Here is an 18,898-nt window from a genome sequence, read left to right as displayed (position 1 = left end):
CCTTTTTAAGCTAAGGTCTTCAATAGGACTCAGTTTGACTGAGGCTGCACCCATTCAGTGATTAAGGTTAGGTAGCAATTGAGGCAAAGGTCCTAATTCTATACTTCCATCTCTTTGACACTTAAAGACATGGAATAATGGGGGAAGAAAGAAAGGGAGACTATGGGGAACAGGGATAAGGCATGAACATCAGGAAGTAGAAGGTTGCTTCAGCATGGAGCTAATGCTATGTTTTTTATTTTATATGAGGGTCTGAGAATTGTATATGGTGAATGACAATTCAGCTTATGTACACTACTTGTTAGATCCCTTTATCATCCACAATCTTAAATGTGTTGGTAAATTTTTAACAACCAGCTCTCCAGAAAAAATGCATTTGTAACATATTTTAAAGTTTTTTCTGAATCTGGAAAAATGAATACAAGGGATAATGTTATAAAAAAAATTACTCATGCATATATACTGTCAAAATGTATAATTATAAAATTAATAAAATTTTTTAAAAAGTTTTTTCTGCATTATTAACATTTTCTCTATCATGCCTTATGTACAGACAATCAACTAAACAATAAATCAAGCCCTGATTTGTAGCATTTGTTGATTTCCCAAGTGAAAATACTCACTTTAAATTGAAAATTTAACAATCAGCTGTTTGGAGCTAGTCTAAATCAGCTCCAGCACACCCCTAGGAAGAGTCCTTTATTTTATTTTCTAGCCTCACCTGTAAATGACTGTGTGACCTGAGACAAAAAAACCCCCAAAATTCACATTTACATAGGCTTCTAGAAGCACTTTACATATATTAATAACAATAGAATTCATTTACATAGTACTATGTGCCAGACCCTGTGCTAAGCACCTTAAAATTATTATCTTATTTATTACTATTTTCCCAGTTAACATGAAAAACAATTTTTGACATTTATTCTTAAAACTTGGAGTTTGGGAGGCAGCTAGGTGGCGCAGTGGATAGAGCACCAGCCCTGAATTCAGGAGGACCTGAGTTCAAATGTGGTCTCAGACACTTAACAATTCCTCGATGTGTGACTATGGGCAGGTCACTTAACCCCAGCCTCAGGGAAAAAGAAAAAAAAAACAAACAAATTTGGAGTTTGGATTCTTGTTCTTCCTCCCTCCCTCCCCCACTCTCCATTGAGAAAACACAGGTGTAATTATGCAAAACATTTCCATAAAAATCAAGTTTTTAAAAGAAAATGTAGATTTCCCCCCCATAAAAAGTAGAAAGTAGAAAAAAATTGGAATATGAAGTGTTGTAAGAATGAATGTTAAAATCTATCTGTGCATATATTTTGAAAAATAAAAAGCTACTATAAAAAATAAAAAACTTTAAAATAACAACAACAAAAAAATCCTGTTGTAAAAGGAAGCATAGCTCTCTTCCTCCCAAAAAAATCTTCAAGAAAAATAAAGTTTAAAAAATTGTGCTTCAATCTGTATGCGGATACAATCAGTACTGTCTTTGGGGATGGATAGCATTTTTCAACATAAGTTCTTCAGAGTAGTTGAGGATCATTATATTGCTTAGAATAGCAAAGTCATTCACAGATGATCATCCCACAACATTGCTGCTTTCCAGGTTTTCCTGAGAGCATCCTGAAACACCAGGTCTTTTTAACTTCAAGCTTGGTGCACTATCTACTGCATCCACCCAGCCTTCTACCCACCTTCTATTCATCTAGTTAACTCATTTTATCTTTGAATTTATGGAAAAGCAGCCTAAATTTTGAATCAGAGACCCTGAATGCAAATCGTTGTTCTCAAAAGGACATAGTGCACAGTACCAAGATTATGTGGACTGCTTTTTCAACAATGAAGTGATCCAAGACAATTCTAATAGACTTGGGATGGAAAGAGCCATACGTACCTCCAGAGAGAGAACTATGGAGACTGAATGTGGATCAAAGCATAGTATTTTCACTTTGTGGTTTTTGCTTGTTTGCTTGCTTATTGTTGTTTTTTCTTTCTCATGTTTTTTTTTTTCCCCTTTTGATCTGATTTTTCTTGCTTAGCATGATGAATATGAAAATAAGTTTAGAGGAATTGCACATGTTTAATTTATGGTTGATTGCTTGCTGTCAAGGGGAGGGGAGGAAAGGAGTGAGAAAAAGTTGTAACACAAGCTTTTGCAAAAGTGAATGTTGAAAATTATCTTTGTATGTATTTGGAAAAAAAATATTTAACAAAAAATCCTTGCTCTGACACTCACTACCTGTGTGACCCTGGATGTAACATAAATTCTCTGGGTCTATTTTCTCATTGGTAAAACAAAAGGATTGAACTAGATGACTTCCAATGTGTCTTCCATCTCTAAATATACATTCTTTGATGCTCATAATAACTGTGCAAGACAGATGCCTATATTACAAAAGAGAAAACGAAGGCAGTGGTCAATCAATTTACCCAGGATTACACAAGGTCAAAGTCTCTGAAAGACTCTCCCCCAAACTTCTTTTTGAGCATATGTCACCTGGAATTGAAATTCCCAGCATAGGAGGCATAGCTTGCTGTTGCAAATATGCAGTTTTGCTACCTGGGTGGAGTGACACATTAGTTCACTGATAAGGGATGGATGAATTTCTCACCTGAACCTTTAAATAGATCTTTATAAATTAATAAATTAAATATTAATAAATTAATAAATTATATCTTAAATAAATATCTTAATATCTTATATAAATATATATATTTATATTATATATATAAATATATTATATAATCTTATAGAAATATATCTTAATAAATTAAATTAAATATTAAATTAAAATAAATAAATAAAAATTAAATAAAATAAATTAATAAATTAAATCTAGATGCATCTAGAATTCAGCTACCAAATAGACATTCCTAAAGCAAGTCTGACCATATCAGGCCCCTGTTCAAAAAGTTTTAATAGCTTCTAACTACCACCAAGATAAATATCAACAAGCATTTATTAAGCACCTACTATACAAATCCTATTTGATATTTAATACACTTCACAAATTGACTCCAACCTATCTTTCCAGACCGATTTCACTTTACTCCCCTCCTGACACAGCAGGTCTGTGCTCCGCAAAAATACATGTCATTCCTTCTCCTGTCCTGCTCCTTAGCACAAGCTGTCCCCCCAAGCCTAGAATATCCTCCCTCCTCACCTCTGTCTCCCTTTAATACTCCCCTTAAGTGCCTGTCCTACACGAGGCCTTACTTGATTGGTTTTCTTGGCAGAGTAACTGCAATGATTTGCTCTATCATTTTACAGATGAGGAAACTGAGGCAAACGGGGTTAAGTGACTTGCCGGGGTCACACAGCTATTAAGTGTATGGCTGTAAGGCCCAGTACACTAAGCGCTGAATTACCTAACTGCCACTAGTTCATAAATAGTAGGGGATTAATAAATGCTTGTAAAATTAAATAATATTTGTCGAGTATTAAAGCAAGGGGTCAGTCTGGGGGAGGGGGAGCACTTTCCAGATCCAGAATAGAATAATCTGGGCAGCCAGAGCAACAAGAAGAAAGCCTGGAAGGTGGGGCATGGGGAAAAATGGTGCGTTTACTGCTTTGCATTCACAACTTTACATTTTACAACTTTGATTTTCCTTGGCAGAATCAAGGCTAGAAAACTCGGGGGAAAGGGGGGAGATGCGGAGAGGGGAGGATCGGGAAAGCGCGGCGCTAACTGGCCTTGCCCACAAGATCTTGAACAAGTCACTTCCCAAACATGGATGTTTCCCGTGCCCAGCACGGTCTCCGCGGTAATCACTCTCCTAAATGGTAGTTGACTGACCGAGGACTGAGTCCTTATCTGTAAAAAGAGCCCGGCTCGCGGACCAGACGCTCTCTAAGGTCCCTTCCCAGCTCCCACATTCTGAGTCTCTGCTGTGCGTCTGAGTCTAGGGCTGCAAAAGGGAGATGGGGAGGGAAGGAGGCCGCATCCCGCCGCCTGCTGGTCAGCGTCCTTGGCCACTCGGGCGACCTCTTCTTTGGCGCGGACCCCGAAACGGTTCCCCAGCGTTTCTCCGGAGGGGTGGGGGTCGGCGCCAGATGATTCCGACTCTCGCTCTCTCCCGGCCGCCAGGCTCCCTCCTCCCGTGTATAGAGTTACTCCGGGCAGGGGGCGGGGTAGGCGGGGACGGGAGGGCGGGGTGGCGGAGACTTAGTTCAGGCTCCGACTCCAGGCAGCTCAGACTGCTGGAAGGAACCGAGCCCGCCTGACGTTGCTGCTTCTGCTGCTGCTGCTACTGTTGCTGCTGCTGCTGCTACTGTTGCTGCTTCCTCGGCTGCTCCCGATAGAGGCAGGCGGGCTTCGGGACTGAGAGGGACCGCATCCTCAGAGAGGCGGATTGACAGACTGACAAATAGAGTGATTGACGGAGGAGGGACTGGAGTGGAAGAGCACCCAGAGCCGCCACTGCCGCCGCCGACAGCAGGCGCTCCGACCCCGGCCCAGTGAGCGGGCGCCCCTTACTCTTCTCTTCCGCCGGATCCCCGCACCCTCGCGGGGCCGCGTCAGTGGATTATTGGCCCCCGTGTCTCGGCTCTCGGGAACATGAAGCTGCCATCGCTTGTTCTTAAGCTGCTTCTGGCTGCAGGTGAGGAAGCTGGGAAGCCGCCGGCGTTGTCCATGTCATCCGGGATGCAGACCTGGGATTAGGGGAGGCGACGGGGGTGGGGAGTAGGGGAGGCGAAGAAAAGGTGCGGCCCGAGGACACGGGTGGGGGCTCGGTACGAGCTTCGGAGATTTAGAGACGGAAGGAGCCCCAGAAGTCCTAGCACAATCCCCTCGTTTCTGCTCGTGAAAAACCCAAGGCCCAGGAGATGAAGTGATTTGCTCAAAGTTACGCAGGTAAATGTCAAAGGCAAGAGAAAGCCTAGGTCCTGAGACTGAGAGCTCTTCCAAAGAAAGACCGAGGTGCACGAGGGTGAGGTAGAGCAAGGGGAATCTGAGTCTGAAGTGATCTCTGATCACCGTGTCTGCTCCTTCCATTCATTCTTTCCCTGGGACACATGGTCCGTCATATCCTTTCCCACGATCTCAGGGCACACCTTCTGGTAGGGATTGGTACATGTGTAAGGAGGTTGTGCTTGTCCGAGATGGGTTGGATTCCACTGGGGCATGTGAATGACTGCTCTCTCTTTCCCCTGCCTTTCCTTCCCTGCCTTATAGTGCTCTCTGCGTTGGTGAGTGGAGAAAGCCTAGAGAGAGTTCAGAGCCGGCTATCAGAAAACCAGAGGACAGAGAAGGAGAACCCTGACTCATCCACTCAAACGCCCAACCTGCTGCTTCACTCACCGGTTAGCAGAACCCAAGTCCTTGACCTACAGGCCGATGAACTTGACCTTGTTAGAGGTAAGCGTGTCAACCCCAAGCATCGCCTAGGCAGCCGACAAAAAGTTTAACTCAATGGGAATTTTTAATTGAATCTGATCTGGGTTAAAGTCCACACGGTCTAAGGACGGCCTGGATCCTAGCTGATTCCCTATCCAACGGCAGGGTCCAGAGAGCAAGAGAACTGGAGATGTTGCCGCCTTGGGATAGCAGGATGGCAAATGCTTACCAGGTGGGGGAGCAGAGACCCTGAATCCCTGCTTCATGGGAGATTGCTAGGAGCGCCTTTGTACAATCCATAGTAATGAGAGGGTAGCTTGGAACTTCCAGGACCTGTCTTTCTTTTTCTTATATTTGAGTCAGTCCAATTACAACCTCCTTTTGCAACTGAGGATAGCTGAATTAGTCAGTCTACTTGGAGAATGGACAGATCAATGGATTTTTCCTTTCTGATCAGTCTTTGTGGTTGAATTAGTCATTTATTTGAGGTTCTCCTCTAGTCGTTTTTCTAACTTTTGGGCATGATGAAGAGTTCTAGACAGACCATTTGAGCCCCATATGCGGAAGTCAGGATCCTAGACAAGATAGAAGGTGAGCATCAGTTTTTTCTGTAAGCTTCCTGAGGGCCAGAACATTATCATTTTTCCAGTGTCTAACATGATCCCTTGTCCATAGCAGGTCCTTATTAAATATTTGTTGAATTGAAAACCCCAGGAGGCAATGGTGAAGGCAGTTTAAAAATAGCCATTGAATGTCTAGGAATCTTTCTTGTGGTTGTTGTGGTCACTGGACACTTTGGGGGCTCCATAAAATACGCCATTATGTTTATCCTGACCACATGTCTCAAGGGGTGGAATTAAAATCAACTGTCCAGGACAGGATTGATGTTCAGATATCCCTGCTCTGATCTCCCAGAGTATCCACCAACTGAGACCTTGCCTTCTGTATTAAGAGTTAGATCTAGTGGGGTCTTGTTTCCCTTAAATAAGTCAGGAATTCTTAACCTTTGGTTTATGAACTTGTTTTTTAAAATGCTTTAACAGTGTTATTTTTACATAATTGATCTCATTTCAAATGTTATATTCTATTTTGTGCATATTTAGAACATGGGTTTTACTAGATTGCCAGAGGACCTCATGACACAAAAAAAGATTCAGAACCCCTGCCCTAGATGCTGATCTTTACTAGCCAGTACCTGGTGCAGAGTCCAGAAGCCAGGGCGTTATACTACTCCCTCCTTCACAAATATAATTCCGTAGGTGGAGCTAGACTGGATTCCTGGGGGGGGGAGGAAGAGAAGGAGGGGGCTGGAGTTGGGTGTGGTTTGTCGTAATCACTTCATAATCTGGTTAGGAAAATAGTAACCTGGAGTACAGCAGCAACCCTAAGGCCTGGCAGACCCATAGCCTACAGCTTTCTCCCCTCTCCCCTGTGATGCTGCTTTGCATTTGTTTTCTCTATCTCTTGGATAAACCAAGACTGGCTGCAGGATCCAGGCCTGTGCTCCCACCCTTCCTCTAGAATTTGGCTTTCCACACCTCCCCCCTTACACACTGGGGGAGGTGGGGCTCTCTTGGTGTACCCCAACTGGGGTAGGGCTTGGGCTATGACTCATTCTTCTCCACCCACACAAGCTGCTCCTCATACCTTCACAGGCTTGAGTCACCGTTTCTCTCTTCCCTGGGGCAGGCTCTCTGTCACCTTGTCACTTTCTCCCTCCATGCTTGGGTTTTCCTTTGCCTGTCTTTCCACACACTAAAAGCCATTTTTATTCCCTTTGCAGGGTTCTAGATCAGGAGTTCTTAACCTGGGATTCAAGAACCTTCTTTAAAAACATTTTGATAAATTAATATCAAAGTAGCTGGTTTCCTTTGTAATCTTATATACTTATGCACTTAAAAGCATTCTGAGAAGGGGTCCACAGAATTAATTGGACTGCCCAACGGATATGTGCCACACACACAAAAAAGATTAAGAATTCCTGCTCTAGAGGGAAGCAGAGAATAGGGGACAGAGGAAATATAAGACTTGGAGCTTGGTGATAGCTGTGGTTACTTTTCTCTGCTACCTCCACTCATCCCCATTTCTCAGCTCTTGATTTTGGCTTTTTTGTGCTGAGACTCCTTATTTCTGGGAACTTTTTGACCTTTGCCTTCCCCATCCTAAACCCCTCTATCACCAAGCTTAGTGAAACTGACTCTTCCACTTAACATTAGTGTGTGTGTGTGTGTGTGTGAGTTGGGAGATCCATGTGGCAGGCCACTCTTTCCAGAGCCTGGGAGTGGATGAAGGATGTAGGTCAGACTCCTGAACTAATAATCAAAGGGGAGTGTCTGCCAGCCCCAGCTGGAAGCATGGAGCAAGGCGGATTTTCCTCACTGCTTTTTTTTGCTGCTGTTTCAACCTTAAAAACACCCCCAGCCTCTTTTGGTCATTTCCTCCACTTTCCATCTCTCTGCCCCTTATATATATTTTTTCCTCACAGGCCTGAGAGAGCTATAAATAGGAGCATTTAAGGAGGAATGAGAATGACTCTCTGAGCCTTGCTAATAAACAAGAGAGGAGAAGGAAGGGAAGGGCTGTAAAAGAGCAAATACAGGGTATCCCAAAAGACTTTAGTGCATTTTTAAGCCATTAAAAGCTTAAAACTGCACTAAGACCTTTGAGACATCCTTTTATAATATTGTCTGAGCTGGACAGCTCGTGTACTGACTTTGACCATAGTGCCGAAGTCCCTGCTTTGCTTTTTAGTACAATATAAGCTGTCGAAACAAGTCTACTCATGGTACTACTAGAGAGCTGATTGTCATCTGAGGCTGAGCAGTTTAAAGACAGTAGCCATTATTTTATAAAAACTCCCCATTCTCTTCCTCAAGTACCCTCCCAGGAAAAAGCAGCTTCCTTCTCTGACGCTGTTCCCCTGGAAGTAGGTCATCACGTTCACTTCGGGAAATGAGGCTAATATAGGACAAAATAGAATCAATTGCAATTCTGAGTTCCCCAGAGATGGGGGGAGGGGGGAGGGAAACAAGCTTAGCAGAATTGCCCAATCTGTTGGATGAAATAACTGGATGGAAGCCTATATGCTTGAAGTGTGATCCCCGAAGGGGTGTGTGAATTACATTGGTTCTGATTTCCTGTCTCTATTTCCCTTTTAGTTTTTTTGCCCCCAAAATAGGATCAATTTTTCTGACATTCCTAGAGAGTAATTTATAAACTAAAGGTCTAGGAGCCCAACTAGGAGAAGTATTTTTTTTTCAACTGTTTTCAATATTCCTTGTTCTGGAAAATCAGCTACTCCTTCAGGGTCAGCATTCTCTTTCTTTTGCCCTTCTAGTTGCATTTTCTTCCAAACCACAACCTCTGGTCACTCCAAGCAAGGAAGAAAATGGGAAGAAGAGAAGAAAAGGCAAGGGAATGGGGAGGAAGAGAGACCCCTGTTCGCGGAAGTATAAGGATTATTGCATCCATGGAGCATGCAAATATGTGAAAGAACTTCGGATGCCATCATGCATGTAAGTGTTAACCCGTGACTCCTGGGAAACTTCTCATCTATATTTCTTCTCTGTGCTGTTCCTCGAATTCACAATTTCTCACAGAACGGAAATAAGGAGGAGGGGAGTATTTTTAGTTAACGGAAGGGCCCCCTATTTGGATACAATTTCCTGGACTGTTGGTTTTTATGACATTCTTGCATTCTTTTGGATGCTTCATACTTCCCCAGAAATGAGCCTTCTGGCTCACAGAGCTGACACTTTGAAACCTGGCTGTCCTTTCCAGGACAACCCTTTCCCCTTTTTTCCCTTTATCCTTTCATATTAGAAGAGGGCTATGTGCCCCAGCTCACTTCTTGGTCCTCATATGTATCTTTGTGAATACATATGTGTGTGTACTACTTAAACATATGATATGATATACATATGATTCTAAGTGTATTGGGGTAAAGAAAGGAAAGATTTGTAAACAGAGAAGCAGGATTCCAAACTGTATGATATTGGGCAAATTGTTTCACTTCTCTGGGCTTTAATTCCCTCCACCTTTAAGAAAGAATTGGATTGGATAACTATGAAAGTCCTTTCCAGATCTAAATCAACAGTCCTAGGTGACTGGACATTCTGCAGGGATGGATAGAACACTCTCCTTCAGATTAAGGATGAGAGTTAAAGGAGAAGAGGGGAACTTGGGTTCATTGGGAAAGCAAGGGCTCATTTGTCTTTGGGAGTGTCTTTGGGAAAATTCCTGTGTGCAGGATTAAAAGGAAATATAAACGAATTCTGAGGGTACCTCATCCTAAATCATGAAAGCATTTGGATTCTTCCTTTTGTCTGCCTTAAGGGGTAATCTGAGACTTGGACTCAGATAAAATGTGGGGGGGCTGAGAGAGATCCAGTACACAGATGGATCACACTATATTCCCTGAGAATAATGTCTGTAGTGTCCCAGATGAAAGCCCAATCAGGGGAAGACTTTTCTTTTTCATTTCATGAAAGACTTTAAAATAGCCAGGAGAATGCTATGGGGAATGCTAATCCCACAGTGAATATTCAACTGATTTGATAGAATTACTACAATTCTATTTGCTTTTTAAAACTACCACATTCCCTTTGCCTTGCAGCCAGCAAGACAAACCCTAGGTCTCTGCTTTTCTTTTGCAGTTTTGTAGCTGTGAACACTAGATAGGTCTCTACTTTTATGTCTCAACTAAGAGTGTAGTATGCATGGGATTCAGGAATAGCCAGGAAAATATTTGTTTTCTCACTTAATTTAAACCTGGAGACTGCAGAGAGGTTTTAACTCTTTAAACAATACAAAACAAAATTTGGCATTATCCACTCAGGGTGGAGGAGTGGCACTAAAGGCACAAAACTGGTCTCTGTCCAGGTATTTGACCATGCCTCTATCCAAGCTAAACTGGTCCCTTACTCTCATTTCCACCACAACTCCAGGCTGGGATTGCAAGTAAACTGCCCTAGATCAGAAGTATTTGGCAATTAAAGATTTCCCACAATCCTCTCATCTGACTTTATTGTCTCACCTGCATTTTTTTCTCTCCTGCCTCTTCAAAGGAGAGAAGAGGCAAGAGTGGCTCCCCAGAAAATCTGGACACTGCCCAAAGAATTATTGGCTTTTCCCTCTGGGTTCTTCTGATTTACTGGGTACATGATGTGGACACAGAGGGTCTAAGGCTGGTGGGAGATCAGTGTCCAGGAACAACATGGCTGACTGCCCTTTGGGCCCTGAGAAGCCTTTTGTCCCCTGGCCAGTGTGGCTGCCGGGAAGGGTGTCTAGACTGATGTGGGGAGTATGTGGATAGCTGACATCCTCAGCCAGATCCACAGCCGCCAGTGACAGGAAATGCTGACTACATCGGAGTCCTGAGGTTGGCCCTAGACTTCTGCCTTCAAGGGGGCAATAATGGAGCAGTTCCCAAGAACCCACAGACATTACTAGACACAGGAATTAGTAGCAAAGGCCTTTTCATCCCCATCACCTAAGAGGATAATGAGGATTTCTAACAGTCTTGATAGAGATGGGTTCTGAATTTTTCTACATCTCAGTCTGATTTTGTTTGTGATCCTTTAACACAATTATTGTGTAGGTACTGGTACCATAAGAGGCGTCTGACTGATTCTCAGGCTTTACCTGAACTCCCTCTGACTTGGCCTGGCTTTGATGGCCTTTGTGCCACTTCCACAGGAGCTCTGGATTCTGACTCTGAGAGAAGGTGGAAGATGCATCTCTCAGACCCCGAGTGGCTCTTGCCTTTACTGTAAGATGAGCTCTGAAATGGGACACAGCACAGGAGGAATGTGCAGAGTTTGAGTGGCTGGCTCAGGGCAGGATACTTGATCCCGCCCCCAGATGCTTAGAATGGACCCACATGTTTGGAGATATGCTCATCCCCTCCAATGTGTGAGCCAAGAGTCAGGAGGGGAGGTGTCTATAAAGGAGGGGGAGTGGGTATATTAGGGTGTTTACATTATTATCCTTTTGACTCAGGATGGGGGCAGAGAAGGATTATGTAACAGAATCTCATGGCTCTGATGCAGATTTTTATTTCTATCATCTGAGTAAGCTACCTGAGAGGGTTAGGTAAAGGATAGGGAAGTCCAGAGAGCTCATTTTCCTCCCCTAGGAAGAGGGGAGGAATAACAGGGCAGTAGTGGAAAGCCAGCAAAGAGCAAGATCAGACTGCCCACATGACATAAGGAGTCATTCGCCAGGGACCAGGGAGCAAGTTGCATTGCTCATACTTTTTCTGGGAGAATAAAACCCTGGAACTCTGCCCAGTGTCTCCCATGATGGGAGACAGCACCAGTCTGTTTTGCGAAGATTGGCAGGAGGGCACCAGAAGGGGAATAGAGCAGAAATTTATGCCATGCTTATCCCACCATCTCATTGACCTTCACTCCATAAATACATGCAGGCTGGATGTATGCGTGGTTATCTGCCCTGTTGTCCTTTTTCCCAGGAAGTGTCCAGCCTGAAAACCCATCTGGGTATTTTTTGATGCTTGGGGGCATCTATCCATCAGGTATCCAAGAGTTCTCATACAGGAGATGGAGAGGACCTTGTCTGTGGGACACCAAGCTGTGTCTCTAGCTGATAGAGCTAGGAGGTAGAAATCAAGTTCCCTCACCACAGCCTCAGAAGAGATGAGTTCTAAGTTGTCTCTTTTATGCCTTTTTCTCACACCACCCTGAAGAAATCCATGAGCAAAGAGGAATCCCTATCTCTGCAGCCCGAGTGGGAAATGGCCTTCTTCCCAGAAAGCAGTTGTCAGCAAGTGTTGTAGGAACCCTAGCTAAAGCTAGAAAATCAGCCAGCATGGGAAAGGGAGCTTGTCACAATCCATGTGCCTACTAGGGTTGTCTTAACAGCCTAAGCTCTGCCTGCTGTTTTCCTCTCCCTGCCCAGGTTCCAACTTGATTCATGTGATGGGGAAAGAGAATGAATGGAAGGGAATATGCATTTATATAGTGCCTACTATATACAAATATTATCTCAATTGATTGGAAATAGGATTTGATTGGAGTTAGGGTTAGCACTTGCTTTCAAGAAAGCAGGGAAGAAGATCTATCATGAGTTTTGTGCCTCTTATCTCATTTTCACTTGTCCAGGTGAACTGGACAGTATTGCTATCATTTCTGTGTGAGCAGGCTAGGGAAGGAAAATGTTGTCTCGGTCTGTTTTGTTCAGTGGGACTCCTTGGCTACAGGAGCTGATCTGATGCATGAAACCAGACAGGGTGCTCTGTTTCTTTATGCACTGAGGCTGAAGGCCAAGTCTTCATCTAGGCCTGTAACACTCTGGCTCTGGTCTTCTACCAAGGGGAAACCGGGAGAACTCCAACAAAACTGCTTCTGGCAAAGTAATAAACCTAATAATAGTCTGGGGAGTGGTGGGGGAGGAGCAAGGGGAGAGGTTGGAAGTTGAAAGTATAGATGAGCTGAGAAGAGGGTTGAGTTTATTTCTGGGTGAGGGTACGGAGAGGCCTGATGCGGGGTAGACAGGTGGGGTTCAGATAAATCAGGCAAGGTTAGTTACTCCCTACCAGAGGGACATGATAACTGCTTCAGTATTTAAAGGGCTATTGTATAAAAGAAGGAGTGGACTAGCTTTCTTCTCAGAGCCCAAGCCAACCAAACTAGAAGTAATGAATGGAAGTTGCAGAGGGAGCAGACTTGAGGAATTTCCTAAAACTCAAAGCAATCTGGGTAGAATGAACTGTCTCAGGGGATAGTGAATTTATAAAATCTTTTGTAACTGAGATTCCCATCATTGTGGAATGTGAGCTCTCATCTCAGAATTCGTCTTAAAGAACGTCAAAAAGCCACCTCAGGGCAGACCTCAGACCCCCACTGGTTACTGGTGATTTCTTGGAGGAAAAGAATTTTATTCAAGCCAGGTAGAGTCATTAAGTAGCTCCTAAACACCTGTCACAACACCCCCACCTCGATTATTTACATGATATTTGTAGTTAAGAGGATCACAAACAGAAGTCAGACTGAGCCAGAGAAAAACCCAGAACCCATTTCTCCTGGGACTGCTTAATCACCCAGCTAGGAATCCTTATAATCCTGCCTGGGTCACTGGCAGAATTCCTCTGGCCACAAGGATGCAGGAGCCTTTGCTCCTAATTCCTGTGTCTGCAGCCAGGACTGAGGCTGTGGGTTTTTGTGAGCTGCTTCCCCCACCCTCCATTGCCCCTTGAAGGCAGAAGTATTAGGGCCAACCTCAGAATTCTGGCATAGTCGGCATTTCCTGTCACTGGCATCTCTGAGGAGCAGGCTTAGGATGTTAGTTATCCACATGTTCCCCACATCAGCCTAGACACACCCACTCAGTAGCCACATTGACCAGGGTCCAGAAGCCTTCTAAGGGCCTAAGGAGAAGTCAGCTGTATGTTCTTGGACCTTAATCTATCACAAGCCTAGGGATCTCTGTTTTCTTGTTGCCCAATAAATTGAAACCAGGTGCTAGAAGGAAAAACCAGTAGTCTCTGGGACAACATACAAAGCTTTTCATCTCAGTGTCTTTTCTTTTCTAAATCCTATCTGGCTCTGAAGCTGCAAAAGAGGGGAAAATAAGGGATAAGTCCTGATAAGGGCTAGGGATTAAGGACAGGTAACAAAGCTATAAATGGAGGCCATAAAACACCAAATACTTCTAAACCCAGGAGCAGAAATCTTGTCCATAGAACCCTAGAATTTAGAACTTGAAGTTTGCAATAACCTAACTTCTTCATTTTACAGATGAAGTACAATGCCTTTCAAGGTCACAAAAATAGTAAGTAGCAGTTGCACTAGGATTCAAACTGAGGTCTCTGAATGTTAATCTTGAAATGCGAACAATGCTGGTTCCAGTCAGAACACCTTGGTTCAAATCCTGTCTCTGACACTTAAGACCTTAAGTAAGACACTCTTCATCTATAAAATGTTGTGGGAGTTGGGAAGACCAGAGTTCAAATGTGATCTAGCTGGATGACCCTGGACTAGCTATTTACTATTAGCATCCATTTTGTTAATTGTTAAATGGGAATAATAATAGTACTAACTTTGCAAGATTGTTGTGAGACAACCCAGTGTAATAGGTACTATATAAATGCTGATTCCCTATTAATTTCCATTAATGGTCCTAATGCATGAATACATGCATTGCATTACAATACAATACAATAACATTATTCTTTAATTAGAGTTCAGCTCTCCCCTCGGGGAGAGAACTAATTCAAGCAATAGGACTAAGTAACTAATCACGCCAAACTTTTGTTTTCTTCTTCCACAGCTGCCAAACTGGATACCATGGAGAAAGGTGCCACGGACTGAGTCTCCCTGTGGAAAACCCCTTATATGGTTATGACCACACAACAATTTTGGCGGTGGTGGCAGTAGTGCTCTCTTCGCTCTGTCTCCTCATCATTGCTGGGCTGCTCATGTTCAGGTAAGAAGTTTTGGTGGTATTCTACTTGTGGCCACACAATTAAAAATTTTTAGAGTTTAAAGGTGTCTATAAGCCAACGCAAATAATCCTCTCACATTCCCAATAAGTGGTCCTCCAACCTCTCTAGGTGGTATTGTGGGTGTGGGCCTAGTTTGAGTTCAAATCTGTTTGTGTGACCTTGGGCAAATCATTTAACCTCTATTTACTTCAGTTTCCTCATCTGTAAAATAGGGATAACAACAGCAACGTTTGTAAAAAGCACTTTCGTGACATATTTGGCACATGATAGATGCTATATAAATGCTCATTCTCTCCCTCCCTCCCTTCTTTGAAGACTTCCAGTAAGGTGGAGCTCCTTGCTATCAGATGCAGATCATTCTAGCTTTAGAAATTCTAGCTTAAATTTGCCTTTAAAACTCCCACTCCTTGCTCTTGGCTCTGTCCTTTGGGACCGAACAAAACAAATCTAGATTTTCTCCCACACTTGAAGATAGCTATCGTACTCCCTTTGTGTCCTCTCTTTTCCCAATTAACATCCTTTACCGTCTCTCTAAGGATGGGAAAGCATGGAGAACCATTGGAAATTATACTAAGTGGGTCATTTAGGGGTCCTTCTGCTAAGTCATCTCTTTGCCTCCAACCATGAATATCTGCAAGTGTTGAAAGGGGTGAGAGTTATCTGCTAGTGTTGAAAGGGGTGAGAGTGAATAGAAATCCTATCTATTTGAGCCACCCTGTCCCCCACCCACAGACTATTAGCTTATTGTTCTATTGTCTTTATAAGTTAAATCAGAACTTTTTTTTTTTTTCCGCTAGGGTGAGATGAATTCATTGGAACCCAAGCTAAACCAAATGGCTTAAAACCTACCCCTCTCTCTCCTCCAGGGATTTTCCTCTATTCTTATGTGCCTTAACAACCCATTTTCCTATTTTTGTAAATTCTACTCCTATTTCTCCTTGTCTCCTTTTCTTCTCAAGTTTTGACCCTGTTGAGCAGTCAAGGTATCAGTTAGAGGAATTTAGCCTGATTCCAAAATTTTCTACTACTCAATGCTAGCTTCCTTTCAAAGGCAATTAAAATCTTGCGCCTAGTGTTCCTTTGGATAACCTGTGAATGTTTGTACTTTTTTTGGGAGGCAAAGAGTAACAGCAGATTCTGCTAGTATCTTGAAGGTGTACCCAATACACCTTCTAGGCCAAGTTATTTCTATTCTCTGAGTCCCTCTTGCCATGAGAATAAAACCATTAGGAAAAAATTGAATAAAATAAAAAGGTCCTAGCTTTTTTCTCCTCCTAGATATTGATGATTGCTTTGCCAGGGGGTATTGCTCATGAAGTTTGTTTTTCTTCCTTAGGTACCATAAGAGAGGAGTTTATGATGTAGAAAGTGAAGAGAAAGTTAAGCTGGGAACTCCTACTGTCCACTGATGGAAATCCTGAATGTTTAAGGTAATAATCTTAGCTTCTGTCCTCGGGGCAGAGTTAGACTCCTTTTTGTGTCTTTTAAGACAATGCCTGGGTCATATTTTCTGCTTAACTTTTTTTTTTTTTTTTTTTTTAATGTCGTGGACTTCTTTGGAAGACTGGTAAAGTTTGTGAACTCCATCTCTGAGTCATGTTCTGCTTAAAAATTTCATACTTGAAAGAAATGCTTAGTAGAAATAAAGATGTATTTGATTTCCCCTCCAAGTTCATAGGCCCCTTGATATCTCTCCATAAATTCCTAGGGACTCCAAATGAGGAATTCTTGATCTAGGAGCCTTTGCATGTCTGTCTCACCTATTTAGTAGTTTTCAGAAATGTTGTTTCTTTTCTGACTTTATCAGTTCTTGTTATTTGGCTCCTGTTCCTTTTCATTTTTCTGATATTTGATTTCCCTTCCCCAATGTAATCTGTTTCAACTCTACCTGAAATTTTCCTTTTGGAGGAAAATTGTAGAGTAGCAGAGTTGCTGTGTTGGAAGGAAGGGATCTTAACAGACATCTAAACCAAGCCCCTCATTTTATGTATAAAGAAACTGAGGCAGAGAGCTCCATTAAGTGACTTGTCCAAGATTACACAAGTAGATATGACTTGGGAGATAAGCCATTTATTTAGAATTTACTTTGTGCCAAATAGCAGAGTTGAAATTCAAACCAGGTCCTCTGAATCCAAGAAAGAGTTCTTTCCACTGAACCACAGTTCTCTTCTCTTTTCACAGTTGAATGGGAAATTGTAGTTCCAAAGGGCTTTTACAAATATTATATCTCATTTTACCTACTCAATAATCTTATGAGAGAGATAGAACAAGCATTATTCCCATTTTATAGATTAGGAAACTGAAGCTTATAGAGATTTACCTAAGGTCATGTAGCTAGTAAGTGGCCAAGTGGTGATTTGAGCACTAATCAGGGTTCTTTCTACCAAATGGGATTACTTCCCAGAATAGAACTGATCTATTAGTATAGAAGAATAGATGCTTTGGAGTTCTTTCAGGTGAAAGTTGATAGACATGCAATAATAGGAATGCTGTAACCTGTGGACCTCAGTTTTTGTTTTTGTTTGTTTGTGTTTTTTGTTTGTTTTTAATATTTTGACATCTGAAACCCTATTTCTTCTTTTTGTCATTCTCAATAAGAGGATTTTTAGCGGAACTGTTCTGTCACCCCCGACAAAAATAAAACAATAGCCAAAACCAATAGATTATGATACCAGATTCGAGAAAATTAATCCTTTTTTGTTGGGCTGCAGGTATCAGCTGGGATGTGCTACCTCCTGAGAAGACACAAAAGCACAGCTGCAAACTCTGCCAACTGGAGGCATTTCCCCAATGTTCATGAAGATGAAGATTCCTTTGTTCCAAGCTGATGTATCAATTGGGCCTCTACAACTGCTTCATCAAAATGCCAGAGCCTCCAAGTGCCAAGCAGATTTATGTCAAAAGGAATCTGGAAAGGAAAAAGGCTCAAGAAGAAACAATGATGTCTCATCTCTTCTCTTCCCCTCCCCCCCCCAAGTTTATTTATACATTTATCTTTTGGATTTAAAATGCCAGTAAAATTCCATATGCTCTAAAAGTCTTTGACTGAAGAAGGAGAGACTTGTGGGCTTTAGAATGAAGGAAAAAAAAGAAAAGAAAAAAGGAAAGAAAAAAAAGACTGATAAGCCAAGTACTCCAGTAGTCACTGAGAAATCTGCTTTTTGGACTCTCCAGCTGTTTGTTTGATGAGCTAACTGTGAAAGACTGCAAACCCCAGAACACTGAACTTTGGGACTTTACCTACATAGAAAAATAATTTAACAGATATTTTTGTTTGTAAAAAAATGCTTTTTAAATTATGTATTTATTTTATTCTATATATGTTAATTTATTTAGTTTTTAACAATCTAACAATAATATTTCAAGTGCCTAGACTGTTACTTCAGCAGCATTTTCATACCCCACCATCTGGGTGAAAGGAAAACCTCCTATATCTGTGCTTGTTCTTAGACAGCAGTATTACTTGTCTGTGATAATAATGTATTATTGTCTGTGAACATTTCTGATGATATTGCATGGGCAGGATGCCGCAGAGGCCACAGAATCTGCACTGTCAGGGTCTATATTTCGGGGCTCTAAAAATGCTCGATCCACTCTATGAGTTGGATGGCGGTTTTGCCTACTGCTTTTTATATTGCTGTTTGTTTCAAATACTGGATGTGCTGATGTTGCAATGTAACAGACTTCAGCCTTGCTCTTGTTTTCTCCCTCTGAAATCTCATGAAGGCACAGGCTCACGGGCCGGCCTGGTTAGCACAACTTGGTGTTTGCCCTGTGAGACGAAGAGAGTGGGAAATCACTTCCTGTGTCAATACATTTCTACTACTATTCCAACAATTCACCTGGTGCTACTCCACATATCCAGAGGTGCGGCCCTGCAAACTAGGTGCTGAATGGGTTAACAAAATGAAGGGGCAAAGAGAGAATTGGGATGGAAGACAAACAGAAAAATCTGAGTCTATAGGTCTCTGTTGTTTAAAACTGATGCCTTGTCTGTGAGAAGGAAGGGTGGATTTCTTTCTAAGCATATCCCACCCATCAAAATTCCAAAACAAGAACAAAACATTTCTGCCATTGTTAATTAACTCCAATAGTTTCTAGCAAC

The 18,898-nt window shown here is 42.4% G+C and overlaps 1 protein-coding gene across 1 annotated transcript; it reads left to right on the top strand.

Moving 5' to 3' along the window:
• The first annotated feature begins 4,186 nt into the window (after positions 1-4,186).
• Positions 4,187-17,914, top strand: HBEGF (heparin binding EGF like growth factor). The gene is made up of 6 exons (XM_074291554.1): positions 4,187-4,593; positions 5,169-5,351; positions 8,668-8,845; positions 14,619-14,774; positions 16,130-16,223; positions 17,505-17,914. Exons 1-5 carry the CDS (start codon positions 4,551-4,553, stop codon positions 16,200-16,202), a joined length of 633 nt encoding a protein of 210 aa, XP_074147655.1. The 5' UTR covers positions 4,187-4,550; the 3' UTR covers positions 16,203-16,223; positions 17,505-17,914.
• The last annotated feature ends 984 nt before the right edge of the window (positions 17,915-18,898 follow it).

This window comes from Sminthopsis crassicaudata, chromosome 2 (assembly GCF_048593235.1).
Source record: "Sminthopsis crassicaudata isolate SCR6 chromosome 2, ASM4859323v1, whole genome shotgun sequence".
In the NCBI taxonomy this organism is placed as follows: Eukaryota; Metazoa; Chordata; class Mammalia; order Dasyuromorphia; family Dasyuridae; genus Sminthopsis; species Sminthopsis crassicaudata.
Note: the sequence above shows the minus strand (reverse complement) of the source record. Positions and strands in the feature narration are given on the sequence as shown.